The sequence below is a fragment of the Triturus cristatus genome, chromosome 4_1 (assembly GCF_964204655.1).
Source record: "Triturus cristatus chromosome 4_1, aTriCri1.1, whole genome shotgun sequence".
Classification (NCBI taxonomy): Eukaryota; Metazoa; Chordata; class Amphibia; order Caudata; family Salamandridae; genus Triturus; species Triturus cristatus.
The window spans coordinates 1,179,846,366-1,179,862,907 of NC_140585.1; the positions used below are offsets into that span (position 1 = coordinate 1,179,846,366).

At 47.5% G+C, this 16,542-nt stretch overlaps 1 protein-coding gene across 1 annotated transcript in view; it reads right to left on the minus strand.

Annotated features, from left to right (window-relative positions):
- The window catches only part of LOC146856307 (ultra-long-chain fatty acid omega-hydroxylase-like), a 149,030-nt gene that overhangs the window by 29,448 nt on the left and 103,040 nt on the right, over positions 1-16,542 (minus strand). The window contains exons 9-10 of the mRNA XM_085651234.1: positions 4,061-4,188; positions 1,311-1,432 (exon numbers count right to left, since the gene is read on the minus strand). Coding sequence (XP_085507360.1) covers positions 1,311-1,432; positions 4,061-4,188 — 250 coding nt within the window. The remainder of the gene's footprint in view (positions 1-1,310; positions 1,433-4,060; positions 4,189-16,542) is intronic.

Here is a 16,542-nt window from a genome sequence, read left to right on the forward strand (position 1 = left end):
AAAGATACCCAGATTTGCATAATTTTCCTGATATTTGGTGTAATTATATAAAAATAAATTCTGCAAATGTCACACACCCATAGTTTTAACCCAGACACCCCGAGTGATATTACAGTGTGACTGCTCAGTCCTGAGGATGGTGGAGCAAGAGGTCAATACTCACACTTGATGGAGGGACTCAGTCTGTATTCACTCTTAAGGTGGGTGTTCCTTTGGCCTGTACTCCCTCTTGAGGTGTGTTGTGCAGTAAGTCTATACTCTCTCTGGAGGATGAGGAGGAGTGGGCTCCCTGGATCTACACTGGGGTGGGGTGGGGGGGCTCATCTTTTGTGGTGGAGCATCCTAAGCCCACATTCACTCTGAGGAACCCTAGGTCTGATCTTCATTTTGAGGCAGGCGCTCGCTTGCCCCATACTCCCTTCTGAGGCTAGTTACCCATGGGCTGTAGGCACACATAGCCCAAAGGTACTAAGCACTTTCATTGTCCTTGCATCATGCAAGTCGATGCAAGGTAAAACAAGTGCTTAAGTGGGATTGCAACACTTTTTACCAGCAAAGTAACACAATGCAGTGGAGGCATTATATGGGTGGAACATGGGTGTTCCAAGGCTTCCATCCATATATTTTGATGCAAAGCCAGATTTACTAAAGTAAAAAAAACTGATTTTGTACCAAAATGGTGTGCCTATCCAACCATGGCGTAATGAGAAGAAATAGCTTCATTTCTTCTTGTTACTTCCTCTGTGCATGTGTGCTGCATTCTACAGCACACATACAAAGAGGAATAAGCCACAAAGGATTGTTTTTGTGCCTGAAGGTGTACTATACTGCACAAAAACAGTCAGGCCCTCAACGTAGGCACCCTTGCACCATAGCAACAGGGTGCCTTTGCCTTCATTGGCACTTGGCAGCCATACGTGCACCAGCACAGGGAGAGAGCCGAACAGCGTCATATCTTTGTAAATATTGTGCAGTACACCTCTCTTCCCTTCATGCAATGCAGCACAGCAACTTGGCTTGCCTTGCTGCATCGCGTAAACGTTTAGTTAATCTGGGCTGTGATGTGTGAGGAGTACTGTGTCCCTAAAAGTGAGTTCCCAGAGGCCCGTACTCCCTCTTGAGGTGCAGTTCCCTAGGCCCATGCTCTTTCTTAAAGGGAGTTCCCTGGGCCTGTCCTCACTTTTCAGGTGAGGTTTCCTAAGTGGGTTCTCCCTCTTTTAGACACTTCCTATAGGCCCATACTACATTTAAGGTGGGTTCCCTAGGCCCTTACTCTCTCTTAAAGCGACTTCCCTCTGTCCCGTACTCACTCTTGACAGTTGCTGGTGTGGCTGAAGGTGCACTTGAGGAGGCTGTCCAGGGTCATCAGGCTGATGTGTTCAAACATGTCAAGGGAGACAGGTCCGGCAGCCATGAGTCTGCGCCACTTGTCCTGGGGATGGAAGACAATTACTACATGTATAATGGGAAAGAAGCAGTAAATAGGAGGGAATTTGTGGATGAGGGCACTGGTGTTTAAGCATGTTGGGAGTTCATCTCCAGTGCAAGGATTTGGGAGCCCCAGAAAAAATAATATTGACATGCACATTCCCCTACCAACAAGGCCATTTTGTAGTGCATTTGTTACATTCGGAAACTATCTTTAGGGATCTTGTGGAGGCACCCTAAGGCAGTGTCTACAGTGGCCTTAATGTAACATAACTTGGGCTTTGAACATGCTTCAGGAGGTCTCAGATCAGGGGGCCTTTTGGAGAAAGGGAATGGACCCTGCTCGTATGAAATGGGTGAGGGTTCAAAGGAGCTAATGAAATTATACATGTATGATTAAAAGAGGAAACTGAAGTACATGGGTAGATTGCATGGGGGCACAAGGTGATGGATGGCCTCGAATACATATATTGACTGAAATATAGAACAATGCACTCGATAAGAAGATGTGGGGTGATGCGACTCAATCTGTCTGATATCTCTAGGGGGAACTTCAGGTTTATCCAAAGACACTGAATAGGATTAGAATTTGGCTATAGTACTGTTTTAAAACTAGTTAAAATGGGCACATGCCCAGTTAGCCACAGGTGGATAATATTTTGTCATCAGATGCTTTGGCTTTTATCACACATTTTTGGAACAGGCTTTGGACATAAGCCACAGCCTACCTTGAAACATACCTCTGCAACCCTCATCAGGTGAGCTCCGTCTTTACTTTGTTAAACATGGAGTAAATACCTTCGCCCCAAACGTTAGTGATTTATGAATGGTACCATATATACCAGTAGCGGCTCCTGGAGGGAGTGCTGCGGGGAGGTGGGGCAGGGCGGGGCAGGGGAGGCGCAGGGTGGGGGTAGTAAACTACAGCATACGGCCGAACAGAGTTAAGGAACTAAATAAATGAATAAAACAAATTATATTGCACCCGCTGCATCGCCATTTGCAATGCAGTGCGCGCAATGTAATTTGTTTTATTTTTTTATTTAGTTACTTAACTCTGTCCGGCAGTATGCCGTAGTTTACTATCCCCCACCCTACACCTCCCGCACCCCGCCCCACCGCCCTGCAGCACTCCCTCCACGAGCCGCTTCTGGTATATACCCTTCAACATGCAAAACCACACTTGCGTCAGGTCTTATGCTATTGCCATGCTCTGCACCCACAAGTGTTCACATAGTAAGCCTATACTGTATATGACTGAGGTGTTATCAGTAATGTCATCAATGATGTAATTGGTGATGTAATCAGTGATGTTAAAAATGAGGTCATTTGGTGCATCATAAGTGATGTCATATGTAAGTTGATGAGCAGTGCATGGTGGAGCACAATTTATAGGTAGTTCAGTAAACTATAACTAGTGAGGTTCAGTGTTTTGTTTTTGTTTCTAAACATTATGTTTTGTGTTATTTCAAAATCTATCCATCCAACACCTACCTATAGTGTCACTTCAACCTTTGTCTGTTTCTGTAAATATGTGTATAATTAAGTCACTTTAACTTTGTTTTTTCCATTCTATATCTATCTATCTATCTATCTATCTATCTATCTATCTATCTATCTATCTATCTATCTATCTATCTATCTATCTATCTATCTATCTATCTATCTGGTCAGGGATGGGTGGAGTTTAGAAGTGGTGAAGGATTGTAGAGGCCAATGATGGGTGATGTTTATAGGTTGTGAAGCTGTTTTAGGTTTAGGGATGGGTGGAGTTTTGAGGGGGAGGTTTTAGGGGTCAAAAGGTGTGTTGGTGTTATGGTGGTGAGGCTTGTTTAACGTTTATGGATTAGCGTGGTTAACTGGTGATTAGGGGTTATAGGGATCAGTGATGGATGCAATTTAGGGTGGTGGAGTTAAGGGGTAGTGAATTGTTTTATGGCTCAGGGATGGGTAGCTTTCAAAGCTGATGTTGAGTTTTTATAGTTCATGGATGGATGGAGTGGAGGGGTGGTGACAGGTTTTTTATGTATCAGGAATGTGTCGAGTAGAAGGATAGTTAGGGATTTTTAGGGTTCTGAGATGGGTGTAGTGTAGGGGTGGTGAGGAGTTTTAGGGGTCAGGGATGAGTAAAATTTAAGAGTGGTGAGGGGTTTATGGATCAGAAGTGGTTGTAGTTTATAGGTAGTGAGGGTTTTTTAGAGGTCAGGAATAGGGGGAGTTTAGAGGTGGTTAAAGACTTTGGAAATCAGTGATAGGTGGAGATTAGGTTGGTGAGGATGTTTTAGGTTTAAGGGAATCAGTGGAACTAAGGGTGGTGAGGGATTTTAGGGGTTGGGGATGTGTGGATTTTAGAGTTTAGGGTGGTGAGGGTTTTGGGGATTAAGGAAATCGGTGTACCCAATGGTAGATGTGGCTGTGAACATGGCTGTGATCCTGGTATCAGGTGTGTACTGATGTGCAAAATAATAGCAGATTGTCAGCAGTGTATTCATGCGCACGAGGTTTGTGTTCTGATTGAACGTTGCGAGGTGTTAGCACGCACAATGTCTTCACGCGGATGGAAGATTTGCAGATGACTTAATGGCAATGTGTCCTCATGTGCATCATGTCTGTCAGGCAGGTGTGTACTCACGTGCATGATGTCTGCGCTCTGGTTGAAGATCTCCACGTAGTGCTTCAAGATGTCGAAGTGAAAGGCCGGAGTCAGCAGGCGACGATGACGTCCCCATTTCTCACCTTTACTGAGAATCAAACCATCACCTGGAGAAATAAATATGCAAAAGTCGGAATGGGGGAAGCCAACTGGAAAAGAATGTTTCCACAATGCAACAGCTAACATACCAAATCACCTCAAAGAATGATAGGGCCTAGTTTCCAAGAAAGTGCCGCAGCGCGGCACCACAAGCCCTCTGGCTGTGCCAATCCTTAGCACTTTCAAAGCACAGGAATGCGACATATTTACAATAACATGTCGCATTCCTGTGCTCTACCAGGCGCTAGCGCACAATGGGCTGTCTTGCGCCGACGCAGGCACCCTTGCACCATGGTGCAAGGATGCCTGCATCAAGGGGATGATTGTTTATGTGCAGGAAGAGTTCCCTTCCTGCACAGAACAATCTGAAATAGCGTTTTTCATCTTCTATGTGTGCTGCATTAGCACACATAGAACTTGCAAAAGGTAATTTTTTTAATGATTGTTTATGTGCAGGAAGGGACACCTTCCTGTACATAAACAATCACCAGAGGTTATTTCCTCATTCTGTGTCTGCTGCAGAATGCAGCACGCATAGAACGAGGAAATAAATGAGGCAAAATGAATACATTTCTCCTAGTTGCACCTCCCTACACCTCCCCTGGGGAGGCGTAGCAATCAGACGCATTTCCAAGTTTACAATTTCTCGTAAATCTGGAGATGTGTCTTGTTCCATGGGTTTTGCTTGGAAACACCCACAGCAACACCCATGGAACGCCCCTTCAACGCAAAGTGCTGCATGTAAAGGGGCCATAATTACAAGGATAAGAAAAGCCATGCAGGGGGTCTTTTCCTGTCCTTGTAAATAAGGGGCAGTAAAATCCGCCGCCGGTTCGTCACAAAAAGTGATGCACCTGTGGTGCAAGGGGATTGTAGATAAGCCCCAAAAGTTTTTTTTCACTGACTTTTACACTGGAAGTCAATACATCATTGGTATTGAAGCATTATTTTAAGCCCTTTGCATACATTATATGTATATAGTGAAATAAGGGTAATATTTTGTGGTTGACTGTGGAATAAGGATTTCATAATGGCAGCCCCAAACCACTCTGCAGGGATAAACATTATCAGGGCTTTTAGGATTATACAGAACAGAGGACCAAATTATGTGGCAAGGCTATCTCAATTATGTGGCAATAATGCTAATTAGTGGGTCTATTAGGATGGCGGACGAATGGCCGCCGCTGGGCCGGTGGTGGCAACCGCCGGCAGACAACCGCCCGCGATCGCAACCCTGAAAGCCGCCAGTCCCATTAGCATGGCTGTGGCGACCACGGCGGTGAGAATCTACGCCTGTCACCTTTCCGCCGGTACCAGTCCGCACGCATGCCTAGTGAGCGGAACTGGACCACTGCAATGATGCCGGTGCAGGGCCAAGCTCCGCCGGCATGATTATGATGCCAGCAGTTGCCAGCCTTTCCGCAGCGGTGGAACCGCCACGGAAAGGCATGCGGAGAATGTCTCGGGGGGCCCATTGCGGATCTCCAATGTGTTGGGAGGGTGTGTGGGTGCACTGTGGGGGTTACCCATGGTACCCACCTACATGTCCCTGTACCAGGTGGCAGGCACTGTGCAGTGCCTGCCACGCAGTGCAGTGACATGCATGACATGCTCCATTTCACACCGTGGCGGTGCTGCTGGCAGCAGCAACCGCCGCAATGTTAATTGCCAGAATCCGACCGCCGCGGTCGGATTTCGACTGCGAAGCATCCTAATTGGACCGGCGGTTATGCCGCGGTCTTTTCCTGCTATCATGGCGGTCGGGTGGTTTTCCGACCGCCATCCTAATAGACCCCTAGATGTCACATTTTCTGTTAGTGCTATTTTTATCCATTTGAGGCAGAAACAGCATTTTTGGCGAAATATTTCACTTTTGCAAATTATGTACCAAATTTTGAAGAGAATGCAGTAAATCCATAATTATGCATTAAAATTCATACAAAAATTATTATTTTACATTTCGTTTATTTAAACGTGTTTCCATTCATGACAGAGCTGATCATCAAGACCAGGATTTTTTTTACATTTTGGATTTTTGTAAAGTGCTACTATTGAATGGCACCAAGATGCTTTGGGGTGAAGGTATAAACATTAGCAGGTAGCAAGATAGAGCATTATAGGGCTAGTATGCTGGAAGAGCACTGGCACCCGCCTCTGGTGTCAGCAACTGGAGTTCGTGAATCCGAGAAGATGAAAAAAGCTGGCCTGTCAGCAGTGAGGTAATGTTTTCCCCAGGTCTTTTGCTTTTAGGGCCTTCAACTGGTGCTCCAACATATATTTAGAAATGTTAAAGCAAGCCTGCTCTATTACTGGCGAAGCAATATAATATAAGACCAGTAGATGGCACCAAATGATTAAAGTTTGTTGACCCCTAGAAAGACTTAAGCCAAGCGTCGAAGACAAGGCAGTATTTTCTCTACAAAAGGTGTCAACACAAGGGGATAGCAGCTGCTCCTGCACGGCCCCGACTTGGCTGGAAGTCTGCGGGCTGAACGGAGAGGGTGCTGCCAGAAGTCAGCCCGCCATTTTTAGACCCTCCTCCAGCCTTGTGCCATCAGTGGTGAAAGCTTCAGAGACAGGGTGTGGGAAAGTATTTTTATTTTATTCATCGCTAAAATGTTGGAGCGCTTCACAGTAGAATTAGATTACAAAAGCATCAAATGTTAAACCAACCTTAAATACACAGCGCAGGATGAGGACAGGTTAGGAGAGTGTCATGCAGTGGTGAGAGAGAGAGAGGCGTGCTCCCCTGGGCAGGTCTAGATGGAAGGCCAAGTCCCACAGACAGTGTTGTGAAGAGCCGAGCAATTTAACGGAAATGTCTCTCGAATAAGAAGCTATCAATTCCGATTTTAAGACTGACATTTGGGAAGTGGAAGTTACTCCAGAAGTAAGGAATCACAAACTCTGGTAGCACTTCCTGAAAAGATTGTGCCCTAAATCCTTCCTTTTGAAGCAGTGGTGGCTGGTGACATTTGAAAGCAGTGGGGCGTACATTTTTTGCGTACTGCAGTATGGCAAGCGAGCAAGCACGAACAACTTAAGAGGGGTTCGGGGGGTTCTCCCCCAAGAAAATTTTGAACAAAAGAGTGGACAAATGGTGCATTTCCAAGCAAACTTGAGGAAGCAGGAAGGTTAATAAAGCAATACGATTGAAATATTTATCATATAAGAAATTGCCAATTTGTATGCGTTATAGAGGACAATCTTTGCGTATTTTACCAGAAGAGTGCCCGCGCTTTTACTAAATGGCCTGTCAGCACTAAAACGAGTTTCTTCCAGCAACCGCTTTTCAATAAAGAATCTTCAGGCTGTTCTTGTTTTCCTCAGAAGATCCCTCAGCGTTCTGGTCTGTTTTACTGCAAATTCTAAACCATTTTAATATGCAAAGCCAGAGTTTCCCAATATTTATCTTATTTCCTGGTAATAACTGCTTTATTCAATTCACAATAAAGGGTCACTCAAAGTCTCACACATAAGCAAACCCAATCACTGGAAATGTCACACATGAGCAAACTGGAAACTTGGCAGCTATGTATGCATGCAGTTTACAGCTTTTCAAAGCGACCTGCCTCCTGTGCTAATACTAGCCCACGAAAGCATACATGCGGGATAAATCCAATCACGAGAGCACTTCAATTACCAATAAGAGTCCTTCTAGTGTGCCCTGTTCCCGGGCGGCAGCTATAAGCAGTAGGGAGCGTGAAAAACCAGCTCCCTGTAATCTACGAACCTTGACAGCCTTGACTTAGTACCCGCTTAACACTGTCACTGGATTTAGCAAGTAGGTAAATACAGCTCCGTAAACCGATTGCCTGAGGCAATTTCAGCTTTCCATATTGGCGCTCACCATTTATTGTGATAATAATAGAAACCCTGTTTTATATAGTGCTTCATAGCACACTATCGTTTCTAAGCACATTCACCGGTGCTCATGTAAAGCGCTCCAATACCTTCGGGTCGAGTTCGCGCTATATAAAATCTGCAATAAAATAAGCACAGTAAATAACCATCTATGAGATGATATTTTCTCTAAAGCGCAAACTTTGAACTGAATCACTCATAGCAGCTCACAGATATATCCGTTTAGAAAGATAGCAAAGTGATTTACCCAGGAACACACTATTGGGGAAGTTGCAGAACACTTCCAAGTCGCACCCTCTGCTGGACAATATTTCCTTCGGTTTCTAATTCTACCCCAGAGGACAATTATTTTTGCACGTTTATTTTTAAAGAGCTACATTTCATTTTAGGAAAGTAACTACAGGCAACGTAGAAAACTAAATGGATTTAAAACTAAATAGCTCCGGCCTACACTTTATACATTAAGAGGTGGAATAGATTCGATTTCTATGCATATATCTCAAGATACCAAGACTCTAGAAAAAAGATCTGTTTTTGCAGAAGCACTGTGTTTCAATAGGAGCAGTAACATACATGAGACAATTTTGAGGTTCTACTGACCCAGCCAGCCCGTTCTCGAGGTGACAGGCTCAGTGGATGCTGGGGGGTGGTCGCGGGTGGTAAATAAAATAATTAAAGACAGTAAAACTTACCTGAGTGCCTGGTACCGCCTCCGCTGCTGGCCGGTCACGCTGTACTGGTGCAGCGGCAGCCTAGCTGGGTCCGCGACACGTGTTCCTGTCTGCAGGAAGCGGAAGCAGCCAGCTTCCTTCCCCTACCACAATCCAATCGTCGTGATTGTAGGCGCTGCAGGAAAGCGCCCCAGCCGGGACATTTTGTCTGGCTAGAGAACAAGGGAGAGTGGGCGGTCCTGCTCGAGCGCAGGGGGAGAGTGGCTTACCCACTGTTGTGGGTACTGATCGTTTGGTCGGCCCTGGAGCCGGCCAAACGATCAGTACCCACAACAGTGGGTAAGCCACTCCCCCCCTGCCCTCGAGCAGGACCGCCCACCCGCCCGCCCCCAACCCGGCACAGAGGCACTTCTGCTTTCACGCAATGCGAGAGGGCAGAAACATAAATGGTAGTTTTTACCGTTTATGTGTCTGCCTTCTCGCACCGCGTGAAAGCAGTGGGGCGACGCCCCCACGCCCAAAGGGGGAGCCGCCACTGTTTTGAAGGGAGCCTTAAGTAATAGGCTCACAGGAAGAGGGAGCCGATTCCCAGCTGCTCCTCCCGCACAGTCAGGACCGAAAGTAGAAACGGGGCTGTCCTGACCAGTGTTGTAATGCAGGCACCTGTAGCCCCTGTGATATCCTCATTATGAGGTTATTTTCTATAGTCTGTATTGCATTTTCTATGTTCTCTGAGTGTCGTGTAAACTGGAAGTGCATCTTCCAAGCGGACTCTCGTGTTCTATGTTCCAGCCTGGGTGGACAGTTGTCCCTTAGGCAGTTACTTCAGAACAGCAGAGCGAGGGGGATGGCGGGGGGGGGTTCCTTGTGGAAGGGCTACTGCATTCGATCTATAACGCTTAAATAAAGAGTACTGGAATAACTACTTTAGTCGCAGAGGCCGCCCACCCCTGAAATGGGGGGGTCAGTGGCCGGCGCAATAACCGACGCTGAGCCCTGCAAGAACCTGGTTCTGGACGCCCTGAAGCACCCAGAAGCAGAACAGGTAGCCCCCGCGCCCTCCCCATGGGCGCCAGAATTGCACCAGGCCCCCGTCCAATGGGGGGGCCTGGCGAGATACAAACCCGCAAGGCAGGAAGTGTTAGGGGGGGCATATAAGCCACCGCTCACCCAGGTAGCTCCTATCTTCGTGGAGCAGGGGAGCGGCACACTCACGTTTTTCTGGACCCACCCACTCTCACCTACAAAAGCAGCAGTGTAGCAGTGCTGGACAAAACTATGAGTGTTTACGGAGAAGTAATGGTACGATGGTTGGCTAAGGAGACACACGACAGGGCGGTGTGTAGGAGGAGGGCCATTCACTTTGGGATGCCGCACGGCAGGGTGACTTGGCCTAACAAGGATGGGGTAGCAAATGGAGACGGCATCTGCAGCCCAGACCCCACCAGACAGCAGGGCACAAATGAGACGGACATGGTTGCGATTTGGGGCCTAACTCCGAGGGAGAAGATGCCCCCCACACGCAAAGGGCGTGGAGACCAACTGAACGATGGTCCCAAAAGGGACAAGACAAGACATTTACGAACTGGGGGTGCATACAATATACAGCAATGCATAATGTATGACATGATGAGGATATGATTTATGGCCCACGATATGACAGTTCACAAAGGATAATCACGACTAGGGGTCATACGCATTATGGCCAAAATGAGTATGTATGTAATCCTAATAAACTGCGGTCAACAACAACCACTATAATCCTAATGCATGTTGGCTGTTTATTAGGGAACACAAGGTTGATTTGCTTGTGGGACATGTATACTGGAATGGGTGCAGTGGGGGAGTTATGGTTATTAGATATACATTTGTCAACATTTTGGCAACGACTGGGAAAGGATTAATATTTTCTGATTTCCATGGAATATACCACAGAGCAGCCACAGCGCCCATAGGGCTCAAGGGGCTCAAGGGGCTTCAGCCCCCCCCCCCATCGTGTGTGTCAGCACAGGCTGAGACAGCTTCCCGGGCACACACACAGACAGATTTTGAGCTGCTGTGGGCTGGCTGGTTCAGCGTCCGTGTTATTGCAGCTGCACCCGAGTACTTCACAGGTCTTTCAAAGACCATTTACTTGTTAATGGGGCTTTGTTGTTATTTCACTCCTTCTTAGAGCCCCTGCATCTCCACTCTGCCTATTGCTGGAAGAATTAGCCCCCCCCCCGAAATCTTTAGAGACTGTCTACAGTTACTCCCGTTGCCGTGTCTGCACGGTGTCTGATTCCTAGCTGGCTCTTCTTTGATGCAGTAATTTTCCCATCTGCACTTCTGGAATCATGTGCCACATTAATGATTGTTTTTTTAGGTCTCGCCTGACCCAGCGCTTGCGCTGATCTGGCCGAGACTTTAAGTGAGGGCTTCAAAAAATGCTACCGCCGGCTACAGCTTGCAGTGCATGTGCGCGGGCGCGCACTTGAGCAGAGGCACCATATGGCGTGATTACTGCTGCGCGGGCACCACTCGCGCACATGCACTGCAAGCTGTGGCCGTCATTGCGATCACTTTCACTTTCAGAGTGATCGCGATGACTTTCGCTTTTACGGCCACGCGGCGTTACTTTTACTGCCGCGCGGCCAATGTTTGTTGAGTAATCTTATTTGGACAGGACAAAAGCCATCACTACCTGTACTCTGTGATGAAAAATTTAGAAATAGAAAACGCGAGACCATTGTCGTCAAATGAAAGCAATCCTGCTTACACCACCTTCACTTCCATCTTGAGTCACACATCTTGATCTTCTCAACGCCCCCAGATTTTTTCCACTGCCACAAGTTCTAGCCATTCTCTCAGATTTGACAGCCACACCGTCTTCCTGGCAGTTAGTTTAAACTGATTATCGCGTTCTACCGATCTGTTGCCACGTTGTTTTCTAGTTCCCTTTTGTCTAAACGTAGTTTAACCATCAACTAGGTGTCTTCAGCATAATTATAAAATCTTATTCTTAATGATGCTACCAAGCACGTCAGAGGTAATATTTACAGATTAAATAATAAAGGTCAATTATGGTGCAACTTCCGGCGTTGCGATCTAGTATACTTACATTTTTAACACAGCTTCTCTACTGACCACAGAGCAAGCATGTTAAACCCCTGTCTTAGCATATCCAGCCTCTGCCACCAAACTATCTCCTTCCAATTCTGCATAAGAAGCCATAGACCGCATTTGCAACCACAGTGTCCCAAACTACCCGAACTGACCAAAGACCTTCAATTTAAGTGTCTCTTTACCCCCTGATATGACTGACCTTTGTGACCGAGCTTCTTCCACACAAACCACACTGACCAGAATAATATAGAAAACCAAAAAAACCTCACTAAAAACGCACATCCTCTCCTGAGCACCATTAAATGCCCTTGCAATGCCTGCAAAAATAACCCTAAAGTGAAATCTAGGGAGTGGTTCTTAACAGCCTTTCCCCAAACTAAAGTCCTTCAGCAGTCTTTGTGCACAGAAAAAAGAACATCATATCTTGTTTTACTTGCAACGAGACAGTCTATCTGCAAGCTGTGCAGAAAAAGTGGCAATCACAGATTATCTTGGCAAAGAATGTGTTCTTCTCACATAAACATTCCAACACCTCCAGGCCCTCGCAAGATCTTTTTAGCACCATCAGTTATTTCTTTGACATCTGCTCCACTACAAACTCTATTAATATCGCAGAGGAAATAAATGTGGAACTGTGTCCTTTTCTTCATTAACAATTGTGAGAAGTTGGCCTGGTATATGATGTTCACTAGTTAAAGTGACCACCTTGTACCATGCCAAGCAACCCTTATGGTGTGGTTGTAAGTCAACCTTTTCGGACTAGCTGCCCTAGTGGTAGCGTAGGCTAAGCAGTCTTTGAGGCTAAACTCGTGAAGCGTGTTAAGCCAGCTGTTTTACCACATGTAACCCCCTTTTATACCAATGAAAGGACACCACACAGATATATATTCAAAATATATATGTATTTATTTCTCAAAGTAACCCCTAGTCTCTTTATGAGCACAGGAGCACAAATCGTCAAACAAGATTACAGTAGAATACACAGAAGTTGCACTTTATATGGATAGGCCCTGGTGGCCACTCGAACCATATACTAAAATAGTGGTATAAGTACCACGACCAGAAAAGGGAAAAGGCCTAGGGCCTCTAGAATCGCTGGGCCTACAAGGAGCTAACTTCAGTTAGTGACCAGGAGGTCCACGGGTGGCGTGTGCAGAGCAAATAGTCACACGCGTGCTCCCATAGGTTTCAATGGGTGCGTAAAAAGTACAAAGTTACTGCAAAAAGGATCTTCCGGATGGACTAGGAACTCAAGATTTGGAACACAGGCACTAGAGATGTAATACTACACTTGGGCACAGGTGTGCCAGCTTTACCTCACCCACAGGAAGCGGGTGCATAGGCCTCGAAGTGCGTCGGGTTTCTTCTATCTGTTCCGTGGAGCTTGAAGACAAAGATGCTGCAGGCGGCCGGTCCGGGAGAGATGCAGTGGATCCAAGAGTGGATCGGAGATGTTGAAGACCTGTAAGCAGAGGGGACAGTGTTCACAGTCACTAGCCAGTGACCAGCGTGGCACCAGGTGGGTACCAGGCAATGTCGGGTGCAAACAGGAAGAAAGGTGTAGCTTGTCTCTGCAGCCACGTGGTCCCTGGAGGTCGACGACGTCTAGGAGTCGGTTCACGAGCTGTCCCACGCAGGCTCTCGCTGTCGGCGGTGTCGGCGACTTGATCGAAGCAAACAAGCCTTGGCAAAAGCAATTGTTGTAGGAGATGAAATAAGCTGATGGTTCTGACCAGCAAGGTCAGAGGGACTGCTCCTTTGGAGGGGAGCAAGGGCCAGTCTGGAGCAACCAGACCAGCGGTGTATTTTGTAAAGTTCGTCGCCAAGATGGCTACTAGCCAGCGGGCCAGCAACCGGGTAGGCGCGTCGAGTGGCAAAATGCAGAAGGGCCCCACGCAGATCGTGGAGATGCTGGAGGGCTCACCTTTGGTGCAGATGCTGCTCGAGGGTTGGGCTTCTCAGATCCCAAAGCACAACTTGGAGGGAGCCTCGGTTGTTGCACTTGTCAGCTTGTCGTGGTCGTTTCAAGATGGCTGGCTCCACGTGTCTCGGTGCCTCCACGGGTCTCCTCTTTTCAGGGACTGTGGATCGGGCGGTGAGAGGTCTGGAGGTCCAGGTCTTGTCAGTCTCTGGGCTCGGGCTCCGGCAGGAGGCGGCGGCAAAGCAGACGTTGATTCGCTGGATGGTGCTTGCGTTAGCAAGGTGGTCACTCCCTGACCACAGGGGAGATTTCCTTCAGTCTTCTGTGCAGCAGAATGTCGAAGTTCCCGTCTTCTTCTTAGTTTCAAGTTGATTCCAGGATGTCTGAAGTCTTAGGACACAGCTCCTACCTTTAAGCGGATTCTAGGGGCCGGACTACCTGCTAGGTCCCTCCCTATGGGTGGGACCAGGAAGGGGGGTGGTTACACCCCCAATCCTTTGTCCAGCTCGCCCCAGGCCCGGGACTGGTGTGCCCCAGGACCGGTTTGAACTGGCATATGCACCGAGGCTCCTTGTGAGCCACAGGCATGTCTGGTTTCTTTCAAGCCCTACCTGACCAATACACAAAATCCTGTCTGGGGTGGTGCACGCACCTCCCCTGGCAGGAAACCCTTTGTCCACACCTCCCAAGCTGGAAGGACTCCCAGCAGCAGGAGGGCAGACTTGTGTCTGTGGTGGCAGCATCCATTTTGTGGAGCTGAGGCTATGTCTGATTTTACCCGGGTTTCAGGTACTGTACATGTCGTGTCCCTCTAGAAGGGTGGAATGCTAACCCCGTCGCCAGAATTGGCGAGGGGTTAGTATTCCAAATCGTATGACACCTTACTCGACATGTTTTGATAAAGCCAAACCAAAGATAGCATTTAACCGCGAGGTTCATAATGCACTTAAGAGTATATGGTATGACGATATCTGGAACCAGTAGAAGGAAGTTGTTCCGACCACTGCAGACAGGCTCAGCTCATGCCAGAGCACCATCTCACATGGAACCAAGCACTCTGCCTTCAGGATTGTTAAGGCCTGCCATAGGAGTGACTTATAGGTTACCAGGTGTCCCATTTAAGGTTAGGTATAGGTATACTACACCTAAGTAAGAGGTGATTACACCAACTTACCCCAGCTGAGTGATCAGCCAGTTGTGTCAAATTGTTAGGCCAAGCCTGGGGTGGCATAATACATGCTTCAGCCCCTGGCAGGCCTTGGGTACACCAATGCCCTGGGTACCTAGTGTACACTGGTACAGGGGCTGACAGGGTGATCCACTTCCAATTGGTTATGCACCTAGGGTGCATAGGTTTAATTTAGTAGAGAGAACAGCAGGCTGGGGGTCTGATTGGCAGGCCCACAGCCTCAATGTGTCAAAAACCAGTGAAGCAAAAAGCAAAAATTTGGGGTGACCATAGGATAGCAGACCCTACTCTCCTACACAACCCCCCCCAAACGCTGGGACATTAAACTAGCCTTGACCAGTCTCGTCTTCATGTCCTAAGTGGAAGTACCTGGAGAGACCATCTGCATTCCCATGGTCAGTACCTGGCCGGTGCTCCACTGTAAAGTCCATCCCCTGTAGGGAAATGGGCCACCTAAGCAGTTTGGGGTTTTCACCCTTCATCTGATTTAGCCACAAGAGGGGCTTATGGTCGGTCTGAATCTTGAAGTGAGTGCCAAACAAGTATGGCCTCAGCTTCTTCAGGGCCCACACCACAGCAAAGGCCTCCCTCTCAATAGCTGACCAATTCTTCTCTCTGGGGGTCAACCTTCTGCTAATAAAAGCAATGGGTTGGTCTTGACCATCTACATTAAGTTGTGACAGCACAGCTCCCACACCCAACTCAGAAGCATCTGTTTGGACAATAAACTCTTTGGAGTAGTCAAGACTTTTCAGGATAGGTGCAGAGCACATGGCCTCCTTCAGGTCATCAAATGCCTTTTGACAGCTTACTGTCCACTGAACCTTTTTGGGCATCTTCTTGGATGTCAGATCATTAAGAGGAGTCACAATGGACCCATAGTTCTTAACAAACTTCCTGTAGTACCCAGTCAAGCCCAAGAAAGCTCGAACTTGAGTCTGGGTGGTTGGAGGGGACCAGTCCTTGATGGATTGTATCTTACTCTCCAGTGGTTGAACTTGGCCTCCACCTACAAGGTGGCCCAAATATACAACCTTACTCTGCCCTATCTGGCACTTAGTAGCCTTGATAGTGAGGCCTGCCCTTTGCAGAGCCTTAAGAGCCTTCTTCAGGTGGATCAGGTGATCCTCCCAGGTGGAGCTAAAGACAGCAATGTCATCCAGATATGCTGCGCAAAAGTCATCCAACCCAGTAAGGACTTGGTTCACCAGCCTTTGGAAGGTGGCAGGTGCATTCTTCAGACCAAAGGGCATCACCACAAACTGGTAGTGCCCACCTGGGGTTGAGAATGCTGTTTTGGCCTTAGACTCCTCAGCTAATCTGATTTGCCAATAGCCAGCTGTTAAGTCAAATGTGCTCAAAAACTTTGCAGAAGCTAGTTTGTCTATGAGCTCATCTGCCCTTGGAATAGGGTGTGCATCTGTCCTGGTGACAGCATTGAGACCCTTGTAGTCCACACAGAACCTCATTTCTCTCTTGCCATCTTTGGTGTGAGGTTTGGGGACCAGAACCACTGGGCTAGCCCAGGGGCTCTCTGAGGGTTCAATGACACCTAATTCCAGCATTTTATGTACCTCAGCCTTTATACAGTCCCTGACGTGGTCAGGTTGTC